This window comes from Entelurus aequoreus, linkage group LG06, assembly GCF_033978785.1.
Source record: "Entelurus aequoreus isolate RoL-2023_Sb linkage group LG06, RoL_Eaeq_v1.1, whole genome shotgun sequence".
Classification (NCBI taxonomy): domain Eukaryota; kingdom Metazoa; phylum Chordata; class Actinopteri; order Syngnathiformes; family Syngnathidae; genus Entelurus; species Entelurus aequoreus.
Window position 1 is genome coordinate 1724012 of NC_084736.1, and position 13710 is coordinate 1737721.

Consider the following 13710-nt stretch of genomic DNA (forward strand, 5'->3'; position numbering starts at 1 on the left):
GACAACAAGGCTTTGCTACAGTCTTAAAGACAACAAGGCTCCTAATCAAAGAAAATAGCCTTTGGTTGCAAAAAACCCTTTGGAGTCCAAACACTTGTTTGGGTCCAAAGTTAAGATCAGATGCAGAAGGATGAGTGTTTACTGTTTGTCCCTGTACTGTGTATGCAGAGTTGTCTTCTAGTCCCTGTACTGTGTATGCAGAGTTGTCTTCTAGTCCCTGTACTGTGTATGCAGAGTTGTCTTCTAGTCCCTGTACTGTGTATGCAGAGTTGTCTTCTAGTCCCTGTACTGTGTATGCAGAGTTGTCTTCTAGTCCCTGTACTGTGTATGCAGAGTTGTCTTCTAGTCCCTGTACTGTGTATGCAGAGTTGTCTTCTAGTCCCTGTACTGTGTATGCAGAGTTGTCTTCTAGTCCCTGTACTGTGTATGCAGAGTTGTCTTCTAGTCCCTGTACTGTGTATGCAGAGTTGTCTTCTAGTCCCTGTACTGTGTATGCAGTTGTCTTTTAGTCCCTGTACTGTGTATGCAGAGTTGTCTTCTAGTCCCTGTACTGTGTATGCAGAGTTGTCTTCTAGTCCCTGGGCAGTGTATGCAGAGTTGTCTTCTAGTCCCTGTACTGTGTATGCAGTTGTCTTCTAGTCCCTGTACTGTGTATGCAGAGTTGTCTTCTAGTCCCTGTACTGTGTATGCAGAGTTGTCTTCTAGTCCCTGTACTGTGTATGCAGAGTTGTCTTCTAGTCCCTGGGCAGTGTATGCAGAGTTGTCTTCTAGTCCCTGGGCAGTGTATGCAGAGTTGTCTTCTAGTCCCTGTACTGTGTATGCAGAGTTGTCTTCTAGTCCCTGGGCAGTGTATGCAGTTGTCTTCTATTCTAGTCCCTGGGCAGTGTATGCAGAGTTGTCTTCTAGTCCCTGGGCAGTGTATGCAGAGTTGTCTTCTAGTCCCTGTAGAGTATGCAGAGTTGTCTTCTAGTCCCTGTAGAGTATGCAGAGTTGTCTTCTATTCTAGTCCCTGTACTGTGTATGCAGAGTTGTCTTCTAGTCCCTGTAGAGTATGCAGAGTTGTCTTCTATTCTAGTCCCTGTACTGTGTATGCAGAGTTGTCTTCTAGTCCCTGTACTGTGTATGCAGAGTTGTCTTCTAGTCCCTGTACTGTGTATGCAGAGTTGTCTTCTAGTCCCTGGGCAGTGTATGCAGAGTTGTCTTCTAGTCCCTGGGCAGTGTATGCAGAGTTGTCTTCTAGTCCCTGTAGAGTATGCAGAGTTGTCTTCTAGTCCCTGTAGAGTATGCAGAGTTGTCTTCTATTCTAGTCCCTGTACTGTGTATGCAGAGTTGTGTCAGGGCCTCCCTAAAGATAATGTTTGCAGTGCAGATAACTTCAGTATAAACCTTGTGGAGGTGAGAGGGGGAGGGGCTAGGAGTGACAAATGTGTGTGTGTGTGTGTGATGATGATGGGGTGTGAGGGTGACGTGTGTGTGTGTGTGCAGCAAAATATCGTGTGTGTCAGTGGAGGGGGCGGAGCCTCTTCCTGTCAGGTTAGCTTTAAGACTCCACTTTGCGAAGGCTGGAGCGACTGTAGGAGTTCCTGCATGTGAGAGAGAGAGATGAGTGTCAACATGACATCATTAGGAGTGTTTATTCTTCAACATGACATCATTAGGAGTGTTTATTCTTCAACATGACATCATTAGGAGTGTTTATTCTTCAACATGACATCATTAGGAGTGTTTATTCTTCAACATGACATCATTAGGAGTGTTTATTCTTCAACATGACATCATTAGGAGTGTTTATTCTTCAACATGACATCATTAGGAGTGTTTATTCTTCAACATGACATCATTAGGAGTGTTTATTCTTCAACATGACATCATTAGGAGTGTTTATTCTTCAACATGACATCATTAGGAGTGTTTATTCTTTAACATGACATCATTAGGAGTGTTTATTCTTCAACATGACATCATTAGGAGTGTTTATTCTTCAACATGACATCATTAGGAGTGTTTATTCTTCAACATGACATCATTAGGAGTGTTTATTCTTCAACATGACATCATTAGGAGTGTTTATTCTTCAACATGACATCATTAGGAGTGTTTATTCTTCAACATGACATCATTAGGAGTGTTTATTCTTCAACATGACATCATTAGGAGTGTTTATTCTTCAACATGACGTCATTGTGTCATTAGCATACTGCCCACCACACATTAGCATACATTATATATTCAAAGATTGTGTTATTATTCTTTACAACATTCCAACTTTTTATCACTCACACATGCTTTTCTACAGCAAAATTCATCTGTTTCTTCTTCTTCTTCTTCTCCAGCGCGCTCTACCTTCCACATTTTTCACCCAATTCAAACTTCAAACTGTTCAGCCTATTCCAGAATATTCCCAGAATTCCAGCTTTCCCAGAACATTTTCCCCATTCAAAATGAATTGGACCATTTTTCAAACTTCCACCATTTCAACCTATTCAAAGCATCCCACCTTCACCACATTCCACCATTCTGGACATTCAAACTAACATTTTTCCAAGCTCAAAAAAATTTGAGGATTTCCCAGAATTCCTGGTTTTTCAAACCCTATTTCCACTTTTTTTTCTTTCGACTACTCCTTCCACATTTGTCAACCCACTTCAACCGTTCCACCATCCAAACATTCCTCTCAATCAGGACAAAAAACTAAGTTGTTTTTTGAACTGGAATATTTCCGTGTTTTCCCGAAACTCCAGGCATTCTGTAATACCATTTCTCAATTAAAAATGTTACTACTTCAACATTTCTCCACCATTTTGAAAAATCCCAACACCAACCATTTCAACTCATTCTGAACATTCACATTTTTTAGCACTTTCCCAAAAAATTCCCGCTTTTCCCAAAATTCCCATGAAGTTCCCATTGAAATGAATGGGACATTTTTGTAAGTTCCACAATTCTCACATTTTTCAACCCATTCAAAGCATTCCAACATCAACACATTCCACTCATCCTGGACATTCAAACTAACACTTTCCCAACTTCCAAACCAAATGACAGTTTTCCTGGAAATTCAAACTCTTCAACATTGAAAGTATTCTTCCATTCCTACTACATTCTGTCAGCATTTCACTTCAACTTCAGCACTGGAGCATTCACACATCATCTAGTTACATTCTGACTTTTTGGTTTATATTTCTATTTTTGCATGTTTTTTTGGTTATTTCTTTGTCCAGCCTCTGTCTTCTTAGCACTACTGCAAGTCAAGACACCCGCTCGTCAGAGGCCATGCCTCACGTTTTAGGAGTTGTTCTGCACGTTTCCACACCTCTCCTTTCACAGCAGGCTTGTGGAGGTGCCCTGCATGCCTGGCTCTCTGCTTCTGTGGGGAATGCTTGGACATTTACAACCGCTTGTATTTGACTACCAGTGTAAAGTAGATGCATGACACAAGAAACACTTTGTCCTTTCACTTTTTCTTTTGGCAAGTGGATGAATGCAAGCTTTTCCATTCACACGTGTGCAGAATGACTGCTTTAGTGATCCTTTCTCACCGTACATGCTATCATCACACATACCTGCTGTCAATGATTCTGATTTTTAGCCTGTAGTAGTTTGTTGTTGCGGACTGGAGGCTTCAGTTTCAGATGCTGGGATAAGTTTGTTGTGCTGCTGCCTTTTTAAAATAAACTTTGCAGCGTGCAGGCATTTTTTCAATGCCTTTAACCGCAAAACCAAAGTACTGACAACACTTTTCTTTTCTTTGGAATAAACGTCACGCTGTCGTTAGCCTTAGCGTTAGCCATGTTTTCCTTGGTATGCCAAGGACGGCGCAAGCTATGAAAGCTTTTGAGGGGCAAGAAAGGGGAAAAAAAATAGATGTTTTTATTTTTTAAACCGTCTGCAACAAAAAACTCAAATATATGGACATATATAAATCAATATATCGCCCAGGCCTAACCTGAATATACGGAGAATAAACGGCTGGTTATAGACGCAAGCGCAAAGAGAAGGTGAAACATTGTAGCCGACGGAAGCAGAGAGCGTGAGGTCGGCGTGACTTTACTGTGTAAATGTGGAACTTGGAGCCAAGCTAAGCCAACATAAATGGAGTGCTAACCCAAAATGAACAGGAAAAAAACATCCCCGGCCAGCTGGACCTAACAGACAACTGTTCATCGATGAAGTCACTATACTATTGATCATAATACATGCAGCACGTCATGCTAGTAATTACAACTACACTACATACACTGCCTGGCTAGCTGTGTACAAACAAAACATGAAATAATACTTTACAGATACTGCAATATGATTGTTCGTGGTTTTCAGTCAGTACAGATTGGTGTCTTATCGCATTGTGTTGTGTATTACAAACTTAAAATCCATTCAGCTGCTAACACAAAACTAGCTTATTGCTAATGCCGTAGCATGCGGTCGCAAGGCCATGACAATAACAATGTCGCTACAGCTGGGTTATTATAAAACCTAAATAAAGTATTGTTGGTAGTTTTTGGATGGAAGTGATTTAGAGGCCGAAATAGATTGCCCCCATTAGCTGCATTGCTAGCCACCTACAACTAGCCAATTATTACTAATTAGACTGCAAAAAAAGTGCCACTCAACAGGTAGCGTCAAATCCATTTTGGGGGTGTAAATGTATTCATGTATGAATAGATGTGGTCTACTATGCAGTGGTCATGGTCAGGGTCTAAAAGGCGGTTTGAACAGAGACTGATTCAAATGATGTTGTCTCTGTCTCTTGTTTACACCACACAGATCTGAAAGTGTTCAGTGAAAACACTGGCCTTTTAACACCTTCCATGCAAATGTGCTGCTGCATGCCTTTGAAATGAAACTGACTTTTTTTGTCCTACTGAGGAAGAGTGTTAGTAATAACAACTTGGAGGGGCGGTGAATAATCATTTTGTGGTTAGCCGCTGAAAAGAGTATCAACGTTCAAAAAGCAATGAGGATAAGCTGCCACATCACTTTATCAGCCAGCAGTCATAAGCATTTGGTACACTGATAGTTGTATCTCCAGTTGAGGTTACACACCAGCAGAGCCTAAAATGACACGGATGATACTAGAGTTGTTGTACGGTATACCCGTATTAGTATATTACCGCCATACTAATGAATCCTATTCGGTACTATACCACCTCGAAGAATGTAACCAAAACGCCATGGGTGGATCTACACCTGACATCCACTGTAATGATACAAAGTACAGGAGCGTATCTAGTTGATACTACTACAATTACATTGATATTTTTTATCATCACACAATCTTTTTTCCTTTTTTAAAAATGTATATTATGTTTATAAAGTCAGTAAATATGTCCCTGGACACATGAGGACTTTGAATATGACCAATGTATGATCCTGTAACTACTTGGTATCACATCCATACCTAAATGTGTGGTATCATCCAAAACTAATGTCAAGTATCAAAGAAGAGAAGAATAAGTGATTATTACATTTGAACAGAAGTGTAGATAGAACATGTTAAAAGAGAAAATAAGCAGATATTAACAGTAAATGAACAAGTAGATTAATAATCCATTTTTACAGTTTGTCCCTCATAATGTGTACAAAATAATAGGTGTATAAATGACACAATATGTTACTGCAGACTAATTAGGAGTCTTTGTTTGTTTACTTACTACTAAAAGACAAGTTGTCTAGTATGTTCAACATTTTATTGAAGGACTAAATGACAATAATAAACATATGTTTCATGTACACTAACATTTGTTGTTACAATAAAGCCAATAATTACATTTTTTGTGGTCCCCTTTATTTAAAAAAGTACAGAAAAGTATCGGTACTAAAATATTGGTATGGGACAACACTAGATGATCCTAAAAGCAAATGAAAAGAAAGATGGAGGCACTTTCTGGAGTCAAATAGAAGCTGCTTGTAATGATTCTTTTTGCTACACTGGTGCGTCACCTCATTTCCTGGAGTGTGACACATTAAGGTTCTTCTTGAGTGTGAAGGGGGTGGAAAAGCTGTGTGAGCTTATTGTGTGTGTGTGTGTGTGTGTGAGTGTGTGTGTTTAATGTCTCAAGTTACCGCTGTGTTGGTTGAGCTGCAGTCGTCAGAGTTTTGTACAGCTGGGGGATCTTGCGGTTGAGGAGAGGGCCGAGCGCTTCTTTAAGTTTAGTGTAGTTCCTCTCCAGCTCCCGGTGGTACTCCTTCTGGTCGGGCCCAATCAGAGACTTGTTCCTCCTCAGGGCGTCCTCACACCTGCACACAAGCAAGGGAAGGCGTGTGTTGGTTTTTACAAGGCACACAATACGGACCTCAGAGCGTGTCATCACCTTTTAGCAAAGTCCTTAAAGCACAGACGCAATTTGTTGTGGTGGCGGAACAGCTTGGGGTCGTTGGGAATGTCGGCCAGAAAGACCTGCGCCACCTCCAGGGGGCCCTGTTAGGGGGAGGCTGCTGGTTACATGTGTGCTGAACAATGTCAACCTCCACAGCTCCGACTTCAAGCCCCACATAGAGAGGGGATTGACATTCCAAAGTGATGCAGGCTTGACGACATTTTTAACACAATAGACGATGAATACACAAGCGGAGTGCCACAGCATCATACCATCATTGCACTTACCCTATTTCCTGGACTATAAGGCACACTTAAAATCCTTTCATTTTCTCAAAACTCGACGGTGCGCCTTATAACCCAGTGTGCCTAATGTACAGAATCATTTTGGTTGTGCTTACCCACCTCGAAGCTATTTTATTTGGTACATGGTGAAATGATAAGTGTGACCAGTAGATGGCAGTCACACATAAGAGATACGTGTAGGCTGCAATATGATGGCAGTCACACATAAGAGATACATGTAGGCTGCAATATGATGGCAGTCACACATAAGAGATACGTGTAGGCTGCAATATGATGGCAGTCACACATAAGAGATACATGTAGGCTGCAATATGATGGCAGTCACACATAAGAGATACATGTACACTGCAATATGATGGCAGTCACACATAAGAGATACATGTAGACTGCAATATGATGGCAGTCACACATAAGAGATATGTGTAGACTGCAATATGATGGCAGTCAAACATAAGAGATACATGTAGACTGCAATATGATGGCAGTCACACATAAGAGAAACATGTAGGCTGCAATATGATGGCAGTCACACATAAGAGATACGTGTAGACTGCAATATGATGGCAGTCACACATAAGAGATACGTGTAGACTGCAATATGATGGCAGTCACACATAAGAGATACGTGTAGACTGCAATATGATGGCAGTCACACATAAGAGATACGTGTAGACTGCAATATGATGGCAGTCACACATAAGAGATACGTGTAGACTGCAATATGATGGCAGTCACACATAAGAGATACATGTAGACTGCAATATGATGGCAGTCACATAAGAGATACGTGTAGACTGCAATATGATGGCAGTCACACATAAGAGATATGTGTAGACTGCAATATGATGGCAGTCACACATAAGAGATACATGTAGACTGCAATATGATGGCAGTCACACATAAGAGATACGTGTAGACTGCAATATGATGGCAGTCACACATAAGAGATACATGTAGACTGCAATATGATGGCAGTCACACATAAGAGATACATGTAGACTGCAATATGATGGCAGTCACACATAAGAGATATGTGTAGACTGCAATATGATGGCAGTCACACATAAGAGATACATGTAGACTGCAATATGATGGCAGTCACACATAAGAGATACGTGTAGACTGCAATATGATGGCAGTCACACATAAGAGATACATGTAGACTGCAATATGATGGCAGTCACACATAAGAGATACATGTAGACTGCAATATGATGGCAGTCACACATAAGAGATACATGTAGACTGCAATATGATGGCAGTCACACATAAGAGATACGTGTAGACTGCAATATGATGGCAGTCACACATAAGAGATACATGTAGACTGCAATATGATGGCAGTCACACATAAGAGATACGTGTAGACTGCAATATGATGGCAGTCACACATAAGAGATATGTGTAGACTGCAATATGACTCATCAACACCAACATTTTATATGTTCCATTGAAAATATAGAACATTACACACGGCGCTCAAAAATCTATCAAAATGTTTTAGTAGGACTTTGGTAAGCTATGATGGATTGTACTGTGCTTCAACATAGGAGTATTATTATGCTGTGTGTATAAGGTAAAACATATTATCTGCTGTTTTGTTTCACAATATTATGCAAAAGCAATTTTTCTTAGCTTCTGGTACCTGCTGATCTGTATTTGGGATCTGCATAAGTTCTGAAAATGTGCGCGCATCCGCCTTTGTAGTCCGTTCCGACACCGTAGTGGATAAGCTTCTTCTTTTTCTCTATCTTCTTGTTATGTGACATTCATCCTCCACTGTTGCCATTTCTAATATAAAGTAGTGTAAAGTTCTTACTTATATCTGTCAGTAAACTCACCATTAAAGCACTAAAACATACCGGTGTAGTGACTTTACATTATTCACCCAAGGAACTTTACTTATTAGAGTTCCGGTCAGATGGTATTTCACGGGCCACATTTCCTGTGTTGTTGTTTCCGGATGAGGAGATGCTGCTCCGTTATTGATTGAAGTAAAGTGTGAATGTCATTAAAACAGTTAGCGCCATCTTTTGACACTTCTTCCACTCCCGTCCTTGCACGCTACACCGCTATAACAAAGATGACGCTGTCCAAGTGGAGGCACGTAAATAAGAGCGCCCACAAAACGGTCAGAAAGTGAGTTGAAGATGATGTGTAAAACATCATCTATGCAACATTTTGAGCAAAGAACCAGCATTACATGTTATGTAGACCAGTGTTTTTCAACCACTGTGCCGCGGCACACTAGTGTGCCGTGAGATACAGTCTGGTGTGCCGTGGGAGATGATCTCATTTCACCTATTTGGGTTAAAAATATTTTTTGCAAAGCAGTAATTATAGTCTGCAAATGATGTGTTGTTGTTGAGTGTCGGTGCTGTCTAGAGCTGGGCAGAGTAACCGTGTAATACTCTTCCATATCAGTAGGTGGCAGCCGGTAGCTAATTGCTTTCTAGATGTCAGAAACAGCGGGAGGTAACGTGCAGGTAAAAAGGTGTCTAATGCTTAAACCAAAAATAAACAAAAGGTGAGTGCCCCTAAGAAAAGGCATTGAAGCTTAGGGAAGGCTGTGCATAACGAAACTAAAACTGAACTGGCTACAAAGTAAACAAAAACAGAATGCTGGACGACAGCAAAGACTTACTGTGGAGCAAAGACGGCGTCCACAAAGTACATCCGAACATGACATGACAATCAACAATGTCCCCACAGAGAAGGATAAAAACAACTGAAATATTCTTGATTGCTAAAACAAAGTAGATGCGGGAAATATCGCTCAAAGGAAGACATGAAACTGCTACAGGAAAATACCAAAAAAAGAGAAAAAGCCACCAAAATAGGAGCGCAAGACAAGAAGTAAAACACTACACACAGGAAAACAGCAATAAACTCCAAATAAGTCAGGGTGTGATGTGACAGGTGGTGGCAGTACACCTACTTTGAGACAAGAGCTATAGTGATGCATGCTTGGTTATGGTTTGAATTCATATCCAACACTTGCGACAACCACTTTTTACTGTCAACTGAGTTTCGTTTTTTAATGATTTCTGCTGGTGGTGTGCCTCCGTGTTTTTTCAACGCAAAAAATGTGCCTTGGCTCAAAAAAGGTTGAAAAACACTGCTTTAAACCACAAGGAAGTCTTTTACAGTTAGAAAACAATCATAATAATATGACCCCTTTAATGCACCTTATAACCCAGTGCACCTTATGTATGAAAATAGACCTGAATAGACCCGCTCATCAGCAGTGCGCCTTATAATCCGGTGCACCCTATGGTCCGGAAAATACAGTAAATGGCCAAAAAATGATTACTCCTTTAATACAAATACAGTACAGGCGATCTTTGTGTTACCATAAATGCTGAATAACGTATAAAAAGAGAAGTGGCGGGAGAATACCTAGTTGTGCGTTGCTACACTGAAGAAGGACAATGTCACTTTGGTTTTTTTCCTTTCATTAAAGTCTCTCCCAAGCGGGAAACAAGACTTCTGTTGGCAGCGTATCAAAGGAAAGGAAAGTGAAATTAGACACTGTAAATTGCTTAGAAAGTGGAGCAATCCTATAGGCCGCATACCCAGAACCACGCCTCGACCATCATGAAGGGTAAAGAGGCCATCTTTGAACATGTGAAAAGATTATGTACCATGAAATGCACAGTGGTAACTCAGCAGCATAGTGGTTTCATTATTGAGACTTCCTTTTATTGAATTCTTGGAGGAAGTATTTTCATGACTGTATTTTATGTGTTCTGTGTATAGTGTGATTGGCCCCAAAAATTGACCAACATTTGCAGCAAGAACATGCCGTGACTTTTTACTTGTTAACGGACTTGTGATGTGATAGTAAACGGTATAATGATAATTTGCAATAGTTAATACCGTTTAATTACCGAAAAACCGTCATTTATTAATGCATTTTCGGCAACAGGAAGTCAGGCGCATGCGCGGTGTTTGTCTTGATGATCATGGCGGACTAACTACACGGACTTTGCTCGGGAATTTCACTTCGGAGTAAACGGAGCCAAGTGCTTGTTTTAACGTAATTTTCCCTCGCTTCCTGCCGTGCGTTTAAGAGACACTGCTGTGTTTAGATGGAGACAGGTGTGGACAATATTGGAGACACTTGTCCCCACACTAAAAGTATACAGCGAAGGAGAAAACTATTTGATGTTTTGCAGCAGGCGATGTGTCGTGAACGTTGTCACAACTTGTTAATAAAGTCTTTACTTTGTTTACTGGGATGTTCACTCCTCCTTTATTTAACTGCAAACTGTATCAGTGTTCAAATAACATCAATACTCGCTAAAATGTTTTGTCATCTCATCGAATTGAACGCAGGCTGTGAAGATTGTTTATTCGATGTGAGAAGGATCACTCCCGGTTTTGTTTTGCTGGCCAAATTGTTGTACTGAACCACTAGGAGGTGTTGAAGAAGAACAAAGCTTGTTTATTAGACTTCATCTTCATTAGTCAAACTGCTTTGTGTTTTATTTTGATATCAAAAAGTAAACACCAGGTTGTTTTTTTTTACATTAATTGTGTTTTTTTCATGTCACTAAGGTGTTACTTCAAAAATCATTCATGTGACACATCATTTTGTTAATGTTGTATTGTGTATAGTAAATGACTATACCACATATTTCTGCTCAAACTCTTAATGGATCTGTCCCGATACAGCATGTACATATAAATGTACATACCTTCAATTAATACAATAAATAAAAAATCTCTCTGTATCAAAATGTAAAAATAGGACAAAAAGCTGACAAGTTGATGTTATTAAAGAATAAAAAAACCTAATATTTGTCTATAAATATATGGATAACATTTATCTATAGTCTTTTTACAACAGACAGTGGTAAAGAAGTAGAAGAGAGAGTGGTAAAGAAGTAGAAAAGAGAGTGGTAAAGAAGTAGAAGAGAGAGTGGTAAAGAAGTAGAAGAGAGAGTGGTAAAGAAGTAGAAGAGAGAGTGGTAAAGAAGTAGAAGAGAGAGTGGTAAAGAAGTAGAAGAGAGAGTGGTAAAGAAGTAGAAGAGAGAGTGGTAAAGAAGTAGAAGAGAAGAGTGGTAAAGAAGTAGAAGAGAGAGTGGTAAAGAAGTAGAAGAGAGAGTGGTAAAGAAGTAGAAGAGAGAGTGGTAAAGAAGTAGAAGAGAGAGTGGTAAAGAAGTAGAAGAGAAGAGTGGTAAAGAAGTAGAAGAGAGAGTGGTAAAGAAGTAGAAGAGAGAGTGGTAAAGAAGTAGAAGAGAGAGTGGTAAAGAAGTAGAAGAGAGAGTGGTAAAGAAGTAGAAGAGAGAGTGGTAAAGAAGTAGAAGAGAGAGTGGTAAAGACGTAGAAGAGAGAGTGGTAAAGAAGTAGAAGAGAGAGTGGTAAAGGAGAGAGTGGTAAAGGAGAGAGTGGTAAAGAAGAGCACCTGGTTGACGGTGGTGCCCACGCAGCCCTGCAACACCATTTGCAGCATCTTGGAGTCAGACGGGTCCTGGTTGGTGGCAAATGCCAGCTCTTGTGTCTTCTTCTGCATGTCTTCAATGGCCACCTCGATGGGCACCAGAATGATCTAGAACAACAAACAAATGAGGGTATTCTCCTTTCCCCCCTGCTGTGTAGAGCGGTGAGCAGACATTACCTCCTCCTTGTGAACCACGTTGATGCGTGTCTTGATGTACGGGAAGGCGTGTGAGGCGGTGAGGATGGTTTTGCGCTTGTACTGCTCGTGCAGGTCGCCGTGAGCGCGGCCGTCCAGCGTGAAGGGTGTGCAGTACATGAAGGTGCGCAGGTTGTAGTTCTTGTCAAAGTAGGTGATCCTTTCTTTCAACTCATACGTGTCAAAGAAAGGCTCCACGTAGGTGATCTGGAGGTAGGCCTGAAGAGTAGTAGACTTTTCATCATTTCTTTTTATTCCTTTCATGAAAAGACATATATACTGTATATACAACACAAATATATTATTCAATGTGTATTACAACAGATGCTGGCTTGGAAAGACATACTGTATATACAACACAAATATATTATTCAATGTGTATTACAACAGATGCTGGCTTGGAAAGACATACTGTATATACAACACATATATATTATTCAATGTGTATTACAACAGATGCTGGCTTGGAAAGACATACTGTATATACAACACATATACACTTGACACTTTCATTGTTTCTGTATGTTTTTAAATCCCAACACATATATATTATTCAATGTGTATTACAACAGATGCTGGCTTGGTCTAACACAGAGATTCTATGTGTCATACTTGATCATTTGGCGATATTGCCATATTTTTGCTGAAAGGATTTAGTAGAGAACATCGACGATAAAGTTCGCAACTTTTGGTCGCTGATAAAAAAAGCCTTGCCTGTAGCGGAAGTAGCGTGACGTCACAGGTTGAAAGGCTCCTCACATTTCCACATTGTTTACACCAGCAGCGAGAGAGATTCGGACCGAGAAAGTGACGATTACCCCATTAATTTGAGCCAAGATGAAACATTCGTGGATGAGGAACGTGAGAGTGAAGGACTAGAGTGCAGTGCAGGACGTGTCTTTTTTCGCTTTGACCGTAACTTAGATACAAGCTGGCTCATTGGATTCCACACGCTCTCCTTTTTCTATTGTGGATCACGGATTTGTATTTTAAACCACCTGGGATACTATATCCTCTTGAAAATGAGAGTCCAGAACGCCAAATGGACATTCACAGTGACTTTTATCTCCACGACAATATATCGGCAAAGCTCTTTAGCTACAGAGCTAACGTGATAGCATTGTGCTTAAATGCAGATAGAAACAAAAGAAATAAGCCCCTGACTGAAAGGATAGACAGCAGATCAACAATACTACTATCAGGAGACACCAAATCAAACACTAGACCTGTAACTACACGATTAATGCTGTCCAACCTGGCGAAGCCTAGCAATGCTGTTGCTAACGACGCCATTGAAGCTAACTTAGCTACGGGACCTCGTCAGAGCTATGATAAAAACATTAGCGCTCCACCTATGCCAGCCCTCATCTGTGTTCTAGCGATCGACGGCGCGACAAAGGACTTCACCCGATCATCGATGCGGTCGGTGGCTAGCGTCGGATAGCGC

General features: G+C 40.5%; 1 protein-coding gene across 3 annotated transcripts in view; it reads right to left on the bottom strand.

Annotated features, from left to right (window-relative positions):
• Positions 1-499: 499 nt before the first annotated feature.
• Positions 500-13710, bottom strand: part of LOC133651715 (dedicator of cytokinesis protein 7-like) — an 81395-nt gene continuing 68184 nt past the window's right edge. For 2 of the 3 annotated variants that reach the window (XM_062049768.1, XM_062049767.1), the window contains 5 exons: positions 12246-12482; positions 12033-12176; positions 6312-6418; positions 6064-6237; positions 500-1583 (listed from right to left, as the gene is read on the bottom strand). In XM_062049768.1, coding sequence (XP_061905752.1) covers positions 1541-1583; positions 6064-6237; positions 6312-6418; positions 12033-12176; positions 12246-12482 — 705 coding nt within the window. In that variant the 3' untranslated portion in view covers positions 500-1540. The remainder of the gene's footprint in view (positions 1584-6063; positions 6238-6311; positions 6419-12032; positions 12177-12245; positions 12483-13710) is intronic. The other variant, XM_062049769.1, reaches the window with a different exon arrangement.